The sequence below is a fragment of the Colobus angolensis genome, unplaced genomic scaffold, assembly GCF_000951035.1.
Source record: "Colobus angolensis palliatus isolate OR3802 unplaced genomic scaffold, Cang.pa_1.0 Scaffold21, whole genome shotgun sequence".
NCBI lineage: Eukaryota > Metazoa > Chordata > Mammalia > Primates > Cercopithecidae > Colobus > Colobus angolensis.
In genome coordinates, this window is record NW_012115266.1 from 3,037,610 (window position 1) to 3,051,791 (window position 14,182).

General features: G+C 53.3%; 1 protein-coding gene across 2 annotated transcripts in view; it reads right to left on the reverse strand.

The window, feature by feature from the left end:
- SYT12 (synaptotagmin XII) overlaps positions 1–14,182 on the reverse strand; it is a 26,042-nt gene that overhangs the window by 1,644 nt on the left and 10,216 nt on the right. For both annotated transcript variants that reach the window (XM_011942393.1, XM_011942392.1), the window contains exons 3-7: positions 12,262–12,455; positions 6,545–6,937; positions 3,175–3,390; positions 2,351–2,471; positions 1,181–1,314 (exon numbers count right to left, since the gene is read on the reverse strand). In XM_011942393.1, the coding sequence (XP_011797783.1) occupies positions 1,181–1,314; positions 2,351–2,471; positions 3,175–3,390; positions 6,545–6,937; positions 12,262–12,455 (1,058 nt within the window). The remainder of the gene's footprint in view (positions 1–1,180; positions 1,315–2,350; positions 2,472–3,174; positions 3,391–6,544; positions 6,938–12,261; positions 12,456–14,182) is intronic.

Here is a 14,182-nt window from a genome sequence, read left to right on the forward strand (position 1 = left end):
CGGAGGTTGCAGTGAGCTGAGATCACACCATTGCACTCCAGCTTGGGCAACAGAGCGAGACTCCGTCAAAAAAAAAAAAAAAAAACAATTGGTTTCTATCTCATAGGGCTGTTTCGGAAACAAAATGAGTGAACTGTGTAGAACAGCACCTGCGCACAGTCAGAACATGCTATTACTAATATCACCACGGTGCACTCACAACCGAGGACAGGGGAGACAGTGCTTGAGATGAGAGTGGGAGCTAAAACTTAAACCCAGCCCCATCTCTCTCCTCCCCCTCTTCCCACATGGTCCCAAGAAGTCTCTCGCTTTTAGAGGCTGTGGAGAAGTGGCACTATGACACCCAGGGGGAGGCAAAGGACACATGGGCAGCCTGCCCCACGAGGGTGAGGCGAAGGCTACGACACCCAGGATGGGCCAGAGATGCTGGGATGTGCCTGGGTTAGGAACACTCAGAGCGAGGCAGAGTTCTGGGCCTTTACATACAGGCAGGGTCCCTGGGTTGGGGGAGATTAGGCGGGTTCTGTATAGCCCTGGGGCTATGGAGAAAGGTTTTGGCTCACGGCACAAAGGACTTTCTCATTGTCAGGAGTGCGGAGGAGGGCTAGAGATACTGACGGAAGGTGGTGTGAGCCCCATCCTCCGAGGCATGCAAGCAGGGCCCGAGCCCTATCCTCTCCAGTGCTCCCACCCGTGGTCTGTGATATCCCTGCTGGGAGAGGTCTCCCTTGAGCATGTCACCTTTTGAAGACCACAGGAACTTGAGGAGTTCAGCAGAACCCTGAAATAGAGCCTGGGAGATTCACAGCAGGAACTGTGGGTGCCTGGCTCACCCCGGCTCCTCTCTAGCCGTCTGCAGTTCCCTCCACTGGGAATGGTCCTCCCTCAGAGCTGGGTATCCCCTCCTGCAGGAAGGCCCCTCACCTGACTGCGGGAGTCTAGGACACTCTTAGTGGATTAGGGACTCTCCTGCCTGTCCCTTGTGAGCACCAAGAAAGCCGTGCCTGTGTCCCCAGCACCCACCCTAGGGCTGGCCCCAGTGGCACTCAATAACTGCTAGAAAGTGATGGCTGGAGGCAAACTGCTACCCCTGCAGGGGCCCTGAGAAGTGAAGGTGGAGAGATGTGGCAGCTTCTCTGGCTCAGCAACCTGACCCCTTCCGGTCCCCCAGCCCCCTCACCTGTAGCACAATGGCTGGCACCGAGAAGATCATGGCTTCATTGAACACCGGGTTGGGGTCATCCCTCTTCACGGCTGTCTTCTTTTTGCTCATCTTCCTCCCATCCTGCAGCAGGTATACCTTGACAAAGGGGTCTGTGGGCAGGTGGAGCGGTGAGGGCCAGCGTCACACTCACTCACCACAGCCCTGCCCAGTCTGGCTCCACCCACCGACTCCAAACTCCTCAGTGCTTTGCTGTTGCCGTGACCTCCTGCAGCCCCGCCCTTGGTCCTTTATTTTTTTTCCCATTTCACAGATGAGAAAACTGAGGCTCACACAGCATGTCAGGTGAGGGCTAGGCTTTGTGCTCAGACAGCTGCCTCACAGCCCACACGCTCCCCTCCTAGGATGCTGGGGGAACTCAGCAGCCCTACCGCGTTCCTTCTATAAATGGCCCAAGTGCAGACGTCAGCCCTGAGTCACCGGGCGCCCGCACAGCAGAGCCTGACTCAACCGTGTGCAGCTCTGAAATAACAAGTTGCCGTCTGCCCATCACCTATTGCCCACGGAGTGTCCTTGCTGCACCTGCCTGGAGCTGGCCCCTCCCCCGCTCCCCCCTGCGCCGTCCCAAGGCTTGCAACTCCCAATAGATCAGGCTCCCCCAGCGCCCTGTCTTCAGTTCTCTAGAATACACCTGCCTCCACGGTCACTGCTTTGAGAGGGAATGGGGGCTCCTGCAGACCTAAGGCATGAGGTCCTGCCTGACACCCACCTCAACCCTGTGGCCCTGGTCCCTTTTTGGAGTCTGGGGTACTGCCCTGTCTCTGGGAATGGAGCCTCCACCATGAATTCCAGTTCCAGGAAACAGATGCCCACCTTGGTTCCCTGCCCAGTGCCCCCAGCCCTGAGTGCTGCCTCCTGCCCTCAGACCCCCCGTCACTCTGATCCCCTTCACTCTGCCCTCACAGGGGCCCCTGCCACCCTCCAGGGATCTCATGTTTCCCCAGTTGGATTAATTGTGCCCATGCCACCCCCTACCCATCGGCACGACTTCTGGGCTCAGCAAAGCTGAGGGGAACCTTGGCACTGTGTCCCACACTTGCTGATGCCTCCAGGTACCCACAGCACAGCAGCTGGGCCACAGCTTCCACTGAGCCACATGGGGGAGCTGGGCTGCCTGCTGGGCCTTACCCGCTGTGGTCTTGTCGTTGGTCCAGATAAGGTTCTTGGCCTTAACCACGACCACGGTGAGGCGCTCGGCTGTGGGGAGGTAGCTGAGGGAGAGCAGGATCTCCCCCACAGCATCGGCGGCCTGGGGGACAGATGGGGGCTCAGAGGGCTTCTCTCCACCCGACTTGAGGGGTCCAGGGAAGGCCTTGGTTGCCAGGGAAAGGCTAAGGCTTCCTTCTCCATAGAGAAGTGGCTGCACCGGGGGCCCCTCACCACAGGGCTCCAGGCTGGCAGGGACAGCCACCCACCCCCCGCCACTGCATGGAGCATGTCCCACCCCTCCCTTCCACTGGGTGTGGGCCCTGCCTGGGACCAAAGGCCAGAGGCGGCCTGTCAAATGTAGCTATCAAATGAAGTTTTGTTCCGTCATTGCCGGCCAAGGAAAACACTCTGCGGTAGTAATACACAGCGATCCAAGTGGAATGGAATTCGATTCTTTGCTTAAACAGCAATGATGTTCTGTGAACATTCCTACAATTACAAAACTAAAGTGCAGCTGGGCCTCTGTCAGAAATCATCCCCTCTAAGGCCAGAGGAATGTTTCTCTAGCAGAAGCTCAGTAGGGGTAGAACCTCTGAAGCTTTGGTGGCAAACAGTGGTCGGGATGTGTTTGAAATTTGCCTGCAGTAAGCGGTTTCCTCAGATGCGGCTCTGGTCTTCTTCTCTGCTCTCCTAATGATGTTGGGGTTCGGGCCATTGCAGAGGAAGATGGAGTCCCTTCCTGGAAGTGTATGCGTGTGCGCGCTCTTCCGAGGCGGATGAGTAGGCCGGGGCAGGTCGCTTACCTTGTTCTGGTCCTGTAAATAGAGCCAGCCGCTGAAGGACTGCAGCGGGAGGTCAAGCACAGAAAGCTTCAGCTCCACCACCCCCGTGCTGACGTTGCGCTCATCCTCATCGATGCCAAATACAGAAAACCGCAGGCTCTTCTCCTCCAGGGCTGTGGGATCCAGGGGGATGGAGAACTTCTCATCAAAGAAGATGGAGTAGGCATTCCTCTGGATCTGCAGGAGAAAGGGCCATGGAGGGCGCTAGGGGTCTGACAGGCCGCAGCAGGGAGAGAGCACTGGACAGGGAGTCCAGAGGCCCAGGCTAGAGTCCTCACTCTGTTGTCATGACACCTGCAATGCCAGTCTTTCCTTTGGTGGCTCAGCCTTGAAGGTTTAAAAGCCTCCTCTCCTCTCCTCAGTGGTGGCCAATCTAGCGGCCTGGCGTTTGAAACTCCCACAATCTGATCCCAACTAATTTCTGTCCTCAGTGCCCGCGGCACCCCAGAACCCTCCAGACGCCCTGGAGGAGCTGGTCTCCATATTTCTTGCATCTGCTCGAGTCTAGCCCTAGGCCAGGCAAGCAGTGGAGTGGGACAGTTGTCTGTGGAGTCACGAGCCACTGATGTCCCGGGTTCCTGAAGAGCCTGGCCCAGGACTGTTTGAACACCGTAGGCTGGATGGGTGGATGGAAGGGAGGACTAGGCAAGGTTGGGCCAACTCAGTTTCCAAGCCCAGTCCTGCCTGGTGGGCGCCACTGGCCTCCTCCCAGGAAGTCGTGGGCGGGCCCCCGGGAAGGTGCATTGCGGGCACTGTCTCTGGGGAATGGGGGGGGATGCTTTAGTCACTGCCTGGCGATATTTAAAGAAAGGCGTTCTCATCCTTGGACCCTGCCTGAGGCTGAGGGGCTGCCTAGCCTGGGGGCAGCACCCCCTGGTGGGATTGCCCAGGCTGTTATGCTGCGAAGCTTGCCTTCCCCAGAATAAATCCCCCAGGGCCACCAGCCACCATGACCACACTCTTCTGTCACTGCCTGGGCATGGAAAGGCTCTTATCACAGTGCTCACGTTCCCTACACAATCCCTTGCTTTTGAAGGGCTCCTTGCCTCCAAGAGATAAAGCCCACCTGGCCTCCTGACCTCCTGACCTCGGCATTCAGGCTGTTCATGATCTGGCTCCACCTCTCCCTCCTTCGGCTAAATTAGCCTCTCAGCTGTTCCCTGCTCATGGGGGCCTGGGCTCCCCAACCAGCCATTCTCCGAGCGTGTCAGCCATTCTCCGAGCGTGTGCTTTATGCGCACATGGGTGGAGGAGGAGGGAACCCGGGTTCGAGTCCCGGACATCCTGCTTCCTTACTGGGGTTGTCTTGGGCAAAGCACTTTTCCGAGCCTCAGTTTCCTCATCTGTAAGATGCCCTAACAATCCGTCCTGTCGGCCTCAGGGGCTAATGAGAGAATCATGGATGTGCTAGGCTCTGTGAACCAGGTTCTCAGCACACATCAGGCTGTGGTGGCTGCTATCTGCCAATGACCCTCCTCCAGGAGTGCGTCCTGAACCACCCAGAGTCCTTAGGCAGCCCAGACCACAGGCAACATGGCTGGGCACGACAGGAGCTCTGCACGGTTCTGAGAGCCAACCTATGGGGCACTAACCCGGGCTGGGCTAAGAACTCCACATACGTTAACCCATCTCTTTCTCAATAACCATGATGCCCATTTGACAGATGGGGAAATTGAGTCATGGGGTGCTAAACTGACTTACCCAAGGTCATACTGCTAGGAAGAGGTGGAACGAGGATTTGAACCCAGACAGTCAGGCTCCAGGGTCCTGCTCCTAATCGCCCGCCGTACTGCCTCTCAGAAGCTGGGCCACCCCAACTTGGTGCCTAAACACGCCCTCCTCGCACTCTGGTCACAGACCATCCCCATCCTTCAGCCCAGATGTGGCTCTGTTGGCTTGGCTCTGTGAGGTACAGGGATGTGTGGAGGGTAGCCCAAGGGACTGGGTGCCTTCCCTGTCCCTCACGCTTTATTCTTCACCCTTCCCCACTCTGCTCTGGCCCTGAAAGTTGACCTCCATGGGCTGTGTCAACAGATTCCCTTGGCCTTTGACTTCTGGTCAGGTCAACCAGTGGAGGTCACCAGGAGGAAACTGGAGGGGGAGGGAGGTCCTTCTCTGCAGTATTGCTGCGGGACGACCATGTCCTTTGGCCAAAGGGCGCAGCTCCCACCAAGGTCGCCCTCTCCACACAAGGTGGCCCTCTATCCTTTCGGGCCCAGTAACCTCACCTTCCCCTCACCCCTTCAGATCCAGAGTGGGACCGCCCCTCCTGTTACACCCCTCCAGGGTACCATGCCATCCCTGAGGTCGCCTCACAACCCATCCATGCCACTCTAAATGTTCTTGTTATTTTCATTTTAAAAATTTATTTATTTATTTAGTATTTTTGAAGGGCGGTCACTCTGTCGCCCAGGCTGGAGTGCAGTGGCATGATCTTGGCTCATTGCAACCTCCACCTCCTGAGTTCAAGCAATTCTTCTGCCTCAGCCACCCAAATAGCTGGGATTACAGGTGTGCACCACCATGCCTGGCTAATTTTTGTATTTTTAGGAGAGATGGGGTTTCAGCATGTTGACCAGGCTGGTTTCAAACACCTGACCTCAGGTGATTCACCTGCCTCAGCCTTCCAAAGGGCTGGGATTACAGGTGTGAGCCACTGCAGCCACCCCTATTTTTATTTTTTGAGATAGGGTCTCATTCTGTCACCCAGGCTGGAGTGCAGTGGTGCAGTCGTGGCTCATGGCAGCCTCAACCTCCTGGACTCAAGTGATTCTCCCATCTCAGCCTCCCAAATAGCTGAGACTATACATTAGCTGGCACTACCACACCCAGCTAAATTTTTTGTTGTTGTTGTTGTTAGAGAAGGAGTTTTGCCATGTTGCTTAGGCTGGCCTTCAACTCCTGGTTAGGCTCAAGTGATCCTCCCACCTTGGCCTCCCAAAGTGCTGGGATTACAGGCATGAGTCACTGTACCTGGGCAGTCCTGTTATTAAGCTCTCCCCAGATTAGCCTTCTTGAGCATGTCATCCCTTTTCTGCTGGGACCCCATGTTGACACAGGGCAGATGTGGACAGGGACAGTTGCCACACTCTGTATTCACCTAGCAGGAGAGCTAAGAACTCCACACAATGGGAGCCTTCAGGTGGAGCCCCCCACCTCCCAGCTCTGTACGGAGCTTTCTCTACAGTCTGAAGCTTCAGCTCTGGGATCAGCATCCATATTTGCGCTCTAGTGCCTTCCTGGGATCCTGCTGGGCCCCACCGCCCTGCCTGCCTGGGAGGCGTCTAGTGAGCCCAGAGCACCCTTGTGCCCCACCCTAAGCCCCACTTACCCGGGAAATGCCCACGATCTGTTCGTCGGGCAGCAGGCTGACGCGCATGAAGCAGGACTCGAAGCTGGCCTCCTCCTGCTCCAGGAGGTCCTTGCCCTGCAGCACCGCCACGTGCAGGGTGTGGGAGGCAGCATCGTACTCCATGCTCACCTCCACCTGGCCCAGGGTGAAGTCCTGTCCAAAGGTGTTGCTCACGGAGGAGATGGAGTTCAGGGAGTCGGCCGACTGGGACTTCCGGAGGGTCCCACAGTGGGCCAGGTCCAACTCCCGGCCCATCAGCTCCAGAGGCCCCAGCTCACTGATGCTCTCAAAAGTGTCCTCAATGCTGAGACTGCCTTTGCGGCTGGATGGTCCCCGTGTGCTGGCCCGCTGGGCATTCCAGGCAGGCACTCTCTGGGGATGAGAAAGAGGGATGTGGGAGCATCATGGGGGCCATAGGCAGGGTCACTGGGAGACGTCAAATAGATGAGTAAGTCCTGTTCATTCTCGAATCTCCAAGTTCCCCTTTCACAGAAGCCCTGCATCCCTTAGCTAGGAAGGTCCTTGTTTAATATTATTTCACGTCACTTATTTATTTATTTATTTTTTTGAGACCGAGTTTCACTCTTGTTGCCCGAGCTGGAGTGCAATGGCGCGATCTTGACTCACTGCAACCTCTGCCTCCAGGGTTCAAGTGATTCTCCTGCCTCAGCCTCCTGAGTAGCTGGGATTACAGGCACGTGCCACCATGCCTGGCTAATTTTGTATTTTTAGTAGAGACAGGGTTTCTCTGTGTTGGTCAGGCTGGTCTCGAACTCCCAACCTCAGGTGATCCACCCATCTACCTCAGCCTCCCAAAGTGCTGGGATTACAGGCCTGAGCCACCGCGCCCAGCCTAGGGGTACATGAGACTGTTTTGTTTTTTTTTTTTTTTTGAGCCAGAGTCTCACTCTGTCGTCAGACTAGAGTGCAGTGGCATGATCTCAATTCACTGCAACCTCCACCTCCCGGGTTCAAGCAATTTTCCTGCCTCAGCCTCCTGAGGACCTGGGATTACAGGTGCACACCACTACATCTGGCTAATTTTGTATTTTTAGTAGAGACAGGGTTTCTCCATGTTGGCCAGGCTGGTCTCAAACTCTTGACCTCAGGTAATCTGCCTGCCTCGGCCTCTCAAAGTGCTGGGATTACAGGTGTGAGTCACTGCGCCTGGCCAACTATTTATTTATTTATTTATTTATTGAGACAAAGTCTTGCTGCATTGTCCAGGCTGGAGTGCAGTGGCACAATCTTGGCTCACTGCAACCTCTGCCTCCTGGGTCAAGCAATTCTCCTGCCTCAGCCTCCCAAGTATCTGGGACTACAGGCGCCCGCCACCACACCCAGCTAATTTTTGTATTTTTAGTAGAGACGGGGTTTCACTATGTTGGTCAGGCTGGTCTCGAACTCCCAACCTCAGGTGATCCACCCATCTACCTCAGCCTCCCAAAGTGCTGGGATTACAGGCCTGAGCCACCGCGCCCAGCCTAGGGGTACATGAGACTGTTTTGTTTTTTTTTTTTTTTTGAGCCAGAGTCTCACTCTGTCGTCAGACTAGAGTGCAGTGGCATGATCTCAATTCACTGCAACCTCCACCTCCCGGGTTCAAGCAATTTTCCTGCCTCAGCCTCCTGAGGACCTGGGATTACAGGTGCACACCACTACATCTGGCTAATTTTGTATTTTTAGTAGAGACAGGGTTTCTCCATGTTGGCCAGGCTGGTCTCAAACTCTTGACCTCAGGTAATCTGCCTGCCTCGGCCTCTCAAAGTGCTGGGATTACAGGTGTGAGTCACTGCGCCTGGCCAACTATTTATTTATTTATTTATTTATTGAGACAAAGTCTTGCTGCATTGTCCAGGCTGGAGTGCAGTGGCACAATCTTGGCTCACTGCAACCTCTGCCTCCTGGGTTCAAGCAATTCTCCTGCCTCAGCCTCCCAAGTATCTGGGACTACAGGCGCCCGCCACCACACCCAGCTAATTTTTGTATTTTTAGTAGAGACGGGGTTTCACTATGTTGGCCAAGCTGGTCTTGAACTCCTGACCTCATGATCCACCTGCCTCGGCCTCCCAAAGTGCTGAGATTACAGTCGTGAACCACTGCACCCAGCCCCTCAACTTTTTTTTAACATGTTTATTTGTAGGGACAGAATTCCATACATCAAGTTGTCGATTGCAGTGATGTTTAGAAAAAGGAAAAACAGCTAGCACCCTAAGTGTCCCAGAAAAAGAACGGGTAAGCCAGCCACTCAAGAGGTGATGGAGCAGCCACAAGGGAACTTTACAACGCAGGAAGTTCATGTTGGGTGACACCCAAATATTAATTTTTTTCCCCCTTGGCCAGGCATAGTGGCTCACGCCTGTAATACCAGCACTTTGGGAGGCTGAGGTGGCAGATCGCCTGAGGTCAGGAGTTCAAGACCAGCCTGGCCAACATGGTGAAACACTGTCTCTACTAAAACTACAAAAATTAGCCGGGTGTGGCAGCATGCGCCTGTAATCTCAGCTACTCAGGAGGCTGAAGCAGGAGACCTGCTTGAACCCAGGAGGTGGAGGTTGTAGCGAGCCAAGATTGCGCCACTGCACTCCAGCCTGGGCGACAGGGTGAGACTCTGGTTCAAATAAATAAATAAATAAATATTTTTATTTTCCCTAAATTGACCTTGGGATTTGAGAAAACAAGAACCTTTTATACTACAAACATCTTCCATGCCTTCATTACCATAATTTTTTTTTTTTTTTTTTTGAGACAGGGTCTCACTTAGTACCCCAAGCTGGAGTGCAATGGCGCGATCTTGACTCACTGCTCTCCACAGCCTCAATCTTCTGGGCCCAAGCAATCCTCCCACCTCACTCTCCCAAGTGTCTGCGACCACAGGCGTGAGCTACTACACCTGGCTATTTTTTTTTTTTAGATGGAGTCTCGCTCTGTCGCCCAGGCTGGAGTGCAGTGGCATGATCTCGGCTCATTGCAAACTCCACCTCCTGGGTTCAAGCGATTCTCCTGCCTCAGCCTCCCGAGTAGCTGGAACTACAGGCATGCCCCACCACGCCCAGCTAATTTTTTGTATTTTCAGTAGAGACAGCCTTTCTCCATGTTGGTCAGGCTGGTCTCGAACTCCCAACCTCAGGTGATCTGCTCGCCTCAGCTTCCCAAGGTGCTGAGATTACAGGCATGATTTATTATTTATTTATAATTTATTTATTTATTTATTGGTAGAGATGAGATCTTGCTTTATTGCCCAGGCTGGTCTCCAACTCCTGGGCCCAAGAGATCCTTCTGCCTCGGCTACCCAAAATGCTGGGATCACAGATATGAGACATTGCACCTGGCTGCTTACCATAATTTTCATGGTTCCCCAATTTTCCATTGAGCAGATAATCATAATTTAATCACTCTTTCCCACTGTTGGACACTTACGTTGCTTCTACTTTTTCTGAAATACAAATGCTGCAGTATTGAATAGCTTTCTTAAAATCCTGGCTCAGAGGACACAGTCCCTTGAAGGTTTTTTGTTTTTGTTTTTGATGGAGTCTCACTCTGTTACCCAGGCTGGAGTGCACTGCCGCGATCTCGGCTCCTGGGTTCAAGCAATTCTCGTGTCTCAGCCTCCTGAGGAGCTGGGATTACAGGTGCCTGCCACCATGCCCAGCTAATTTTTTTTGTTTGGTTTGGTTTGGTTTGAGACGGAGTTTTGCTCTCGTTGCCCAGGCTGGAGTGCAATGGCATGATCCCAGCTCACCACAACCTCCACCTCCCGGGTTCAAGCGATTCTCCTGCCTCAGCCTCCCAGGTAACTGGGATTACAGGCATGTGCCACCACACCCGGCCAATTTTGCACTTTTAGTAGAGATGGGGTTTCCTCCATGTTGGTCAGGCTGGTCTCGAACTCCCGACCTCAGGTGATCAACCAGTCTCAGCCTCTCAAAGTGCTGGGATTACAGGCGTGAGCCGCCGCACCCAGTCAGTCCTTTGTAGGCTTTTGACAAGCGTTGCCGAAATGCTCTTTGGAGAAGCGGGTTTTTTTTGAGACAGAGTCTCGCTCTGTCAACCAGACTGGAGTGCAGTAGCACGATCTTGGCTCACTGCAACCTCTGCCTCCCAGGTTCAAGTGATTCTCGTGCTCAGCCTCCCGAGTAGCTGGTATTACAGGCATGTGTCACCACACCCAGCTAATTTTTGTATTTTTAGTAGAGACAGGGTTTCACCATGTTGGCCAGTCTGGTCTTGAGCTCCTGCCCTCAGGTGATCCACCCACCTCGGCCTCCCAAAGTGCTGGTATTACAGACGTCAGCCACCAAGCCAGGCCTGGGAAAGTTTTTTCAAATTTACACTCCCCCAACAGCATGTGAGATAGTCCCCCCAGACACCTTAAGTGAGTGAGCATGAGGGACTCTAATCTGGTAATAGATTCTGGCTGTGCTTTCTGGAACTCTACATGACATTCGGAAAATTCTCTGCCATGTGTTAAATGATAAAACATTCAGCAAGGTATAGGGAGAGCCCTAAGAATGTGTGTGCCCCCGATACAACAATTCTACATGTGGACATCCATCCAAAGTACACTATCCCAAATGAAGACAACGTTTTACATACAGAACATCCACTGCATTATTTATCATGACATTTAGTCAATCATGGCACATGCACAAAAAGGAATCTCCTACAGCCGTTAAAATAATGCTTATGATGTGTGTTCAACAGTATGTCAAAATGCTTCAGCTACAAGGGAGGTGAAAAGAGAAGGACCTGGCATGGTGGTGCACGCCTGTAATTCCAGCACTTTTCGAGGCCAAGGCGGGCAGATCTGTTGAGCCCAGGAGTTTGAGGCCAGCCTGGCCAACATGGTGAAACCCTGTCTCTACAAAAAACAAAAAAAATTAGCTAGGCATCGTGGCTTGGGCCTGTAGTCCCAGCTACTCATGAGGCTGAGGTGGGAGGATTGCTTGAGCCCAGGAGGTGAAGGTCGCAGTGAACTGAGATTGTGCCAGAGCACTCCAGCCTGGGTGACAGAGTGAGACCGTGTCTCAAAAAAAAAAAAAAAAAAAAAAAGAAGAAATAAATATATCAGGTTACTCTGGACACATTCCTATGGGGTAGCCCTCCTCCACAAGGAGCATTTTGGAAAGAAAGAAAGGAAGGAAGGAAGGAAGGAAGGAAGGAAGGAAGGAAGGAAGGAAGGAAGGAAGGAAGGAAGGAAGAGAAAGAAAGATGTTAGTTAGTAGTTAAAAAGCAGGCCGGGTGTGGTGACTCATGCCAGCACTTTGGGAGGTCAAGGCAGATGGATCACCTGAGGTCAGGAGTTCAACACCAGCCTGACCAACATGGTGAAACCCCATCTCTACTAAAAATACGAAACTGACTGGGCATGGTGGTGCACGCCTATAATCCCAGCTACTTGGGAGGCTGAGGCAGGAGAATCGCTTGAACCCAGGAGGCAGAGGTTGCAGTGAGCCCAGACCATGCCAGAGCACTCCAGCCTGGGCAACAAGAGGGAAACTCTATCTCAAAAAAAAAAAAAAAAAAAAAAAAAGTTGCAGATGTGAAAGGGGAGGAGGGAGGTCTACTCCCTTTCAAAGGAGGGCATCAACCAGGAGGAGGCGGTGATGGAGGGAGAGGGGCTGAAGGCCGATCTGAGTGGATGGTGGGGGCATGGGGTTGCACTCGCTGTGCCCCTGTAGGAGCAGAAGCCTCACCTTCTGCCTGGCCTCTGCGCAGCTCTCGCCGTACTTCTGCTGAAGGTACCTGTAGTCGTAATTGGGGAACGGAGAGGGGCTGGGGAAGCTCCCCGACGTCCAGAGCTTCCACAGGCTCACAGCTGCGATTCCCAGCAGGGCCAGGGCCCCTGCAGCATAGACACCCACCTCCCAGCCAGGGGGGCTCTTGATGACTGCAAGGCAAGGGCAGCCTCTCATTAGAGCTTCCTAGTGGATACAGACCCCCACCCGGGGAGCAGCACCGACTTCTTCATTGAATGGATATTTATTGAATGCCTACTATGTGCTAGGTGCTGGAGATCCCATGTCGAACAAGACATACACTTTCTTGTGTTGCTTGGGACCAGAAGTGTTTTGGATTTCAGGTTTTTTCTGATTTGGGGATATTTACATTATACTTATAGGTTGAGCACTCCTAATCCAAATATCTGAAATCCAGAATGCTCCAGTGGACATTTCCTTTCAGCATCATGTCAGCCCACAAAAAATTTCAGATTTTCGATTTTGGATTTTTGGATTGAGGATGATCAGCCCATGTACGTAATATCCAGAACAGGCAAATCTACGTAGACAGAATTGACACCAGTCTATACAGTAGATTAGTGACTGTCAGGGGCTGGAAAGTTGGGAGAAATAGGGTTTCTTTGGGGGATGATGAAAATATTCTAAAAATGGATTGTGTGGCTGGTCGCACAATATACTAAAAACCACTGAATTGTATACTTTCAGTGGGTAAATTGCACGGTATGTGAATCTTATCTTTCCGTGAATCTCTTACCAAAACAAACAAACAACTCAGCCACAAGTGAGGTGGCTGCAGGCTGTGCAGGGCTCGGAGACAAATCCGGATGCTCAGAGGCTTTTGCTCTGCTGATGAGTCAATAACCTTCCCTCTCTGAGCCTTGCTGCTCCCGAAGACGGAAATTAACAACGCCCTCAACTGTGGCAGGCACATCCTCCCCAGCACCGTGCTTGGCACGCGGCAGGACCACACACGTTCCAAGGTTTTGCCTCCCTCTCCTAGGAAACCTGGCTCTGCTTCCCCACAGGAAGCCAAAGAGACACTGGGATTCATTCTGCAGGTCACAGTGCTGGCAAATACAGCTCTCTAAACTGTTCTTAGTACTGTGTCTGTCTCAATTCAAGTGAGGAAACTGAGGCACAGAAAGACTAAAGAACTTGCTCAAGGTCACAGAGCCCAGAAGGGGTGATGCTGGGACTCCAACTCTGGCAGCCTGACCCCAAAGCAAGCGGAGTAACCACTGCCCCACCCGGCCTCAACCCTACACAGTTCCCTTGCAGCAAGGTGGAGAGAGGTGTGAAGGGCATCTCAGGGCTGGAGATTGATCACTGCACATCCATTGAGCACCCACCCTGGTGCGCCAGCAGCCTATGGGCACAGGTAGCCAGGGCTAAGTCAGCCCCAGGCCAAGTCCCTGTCCTTAAGTAGCTGGCAATCTAGGGGGTGGTGTGGGGCAGGCAAATAAATAGACGAATCAGGGTTCTGGGAATGGGAGCAGCCCAGGAAGGCTTCCCGGAGGAGGGACATGTAAGCCGAGATATCAGGAGGGGCAAGAAGTGTGCCAGGCCACAGTAACAGGAGCTGGAAGTCAAGGGCAGGAAGAATAGAGGGGTATAAAAAGCCCAGAGTGGGCAGAGTGCCTGGGGGAGGGAGGGAGGGGACCTGGGGCTAGAGAAGTTCCTCATCACCGCTGCCCTGAAGCCCAGATGCACTGGAGTGGAGCACACAGTGGGGCAGCCCCTCTAGGCTGCCCTGCTCTCTACTGAGCCACCTTTACCCAGATCCACAGCACTGACTCACTGGCCTTCAGCCCTGACGCCCTCCCAGCGCTAAGCACCCTGAGGCTCTACTTTCTTTTCTTTTCTTTTTCTTTTTTTT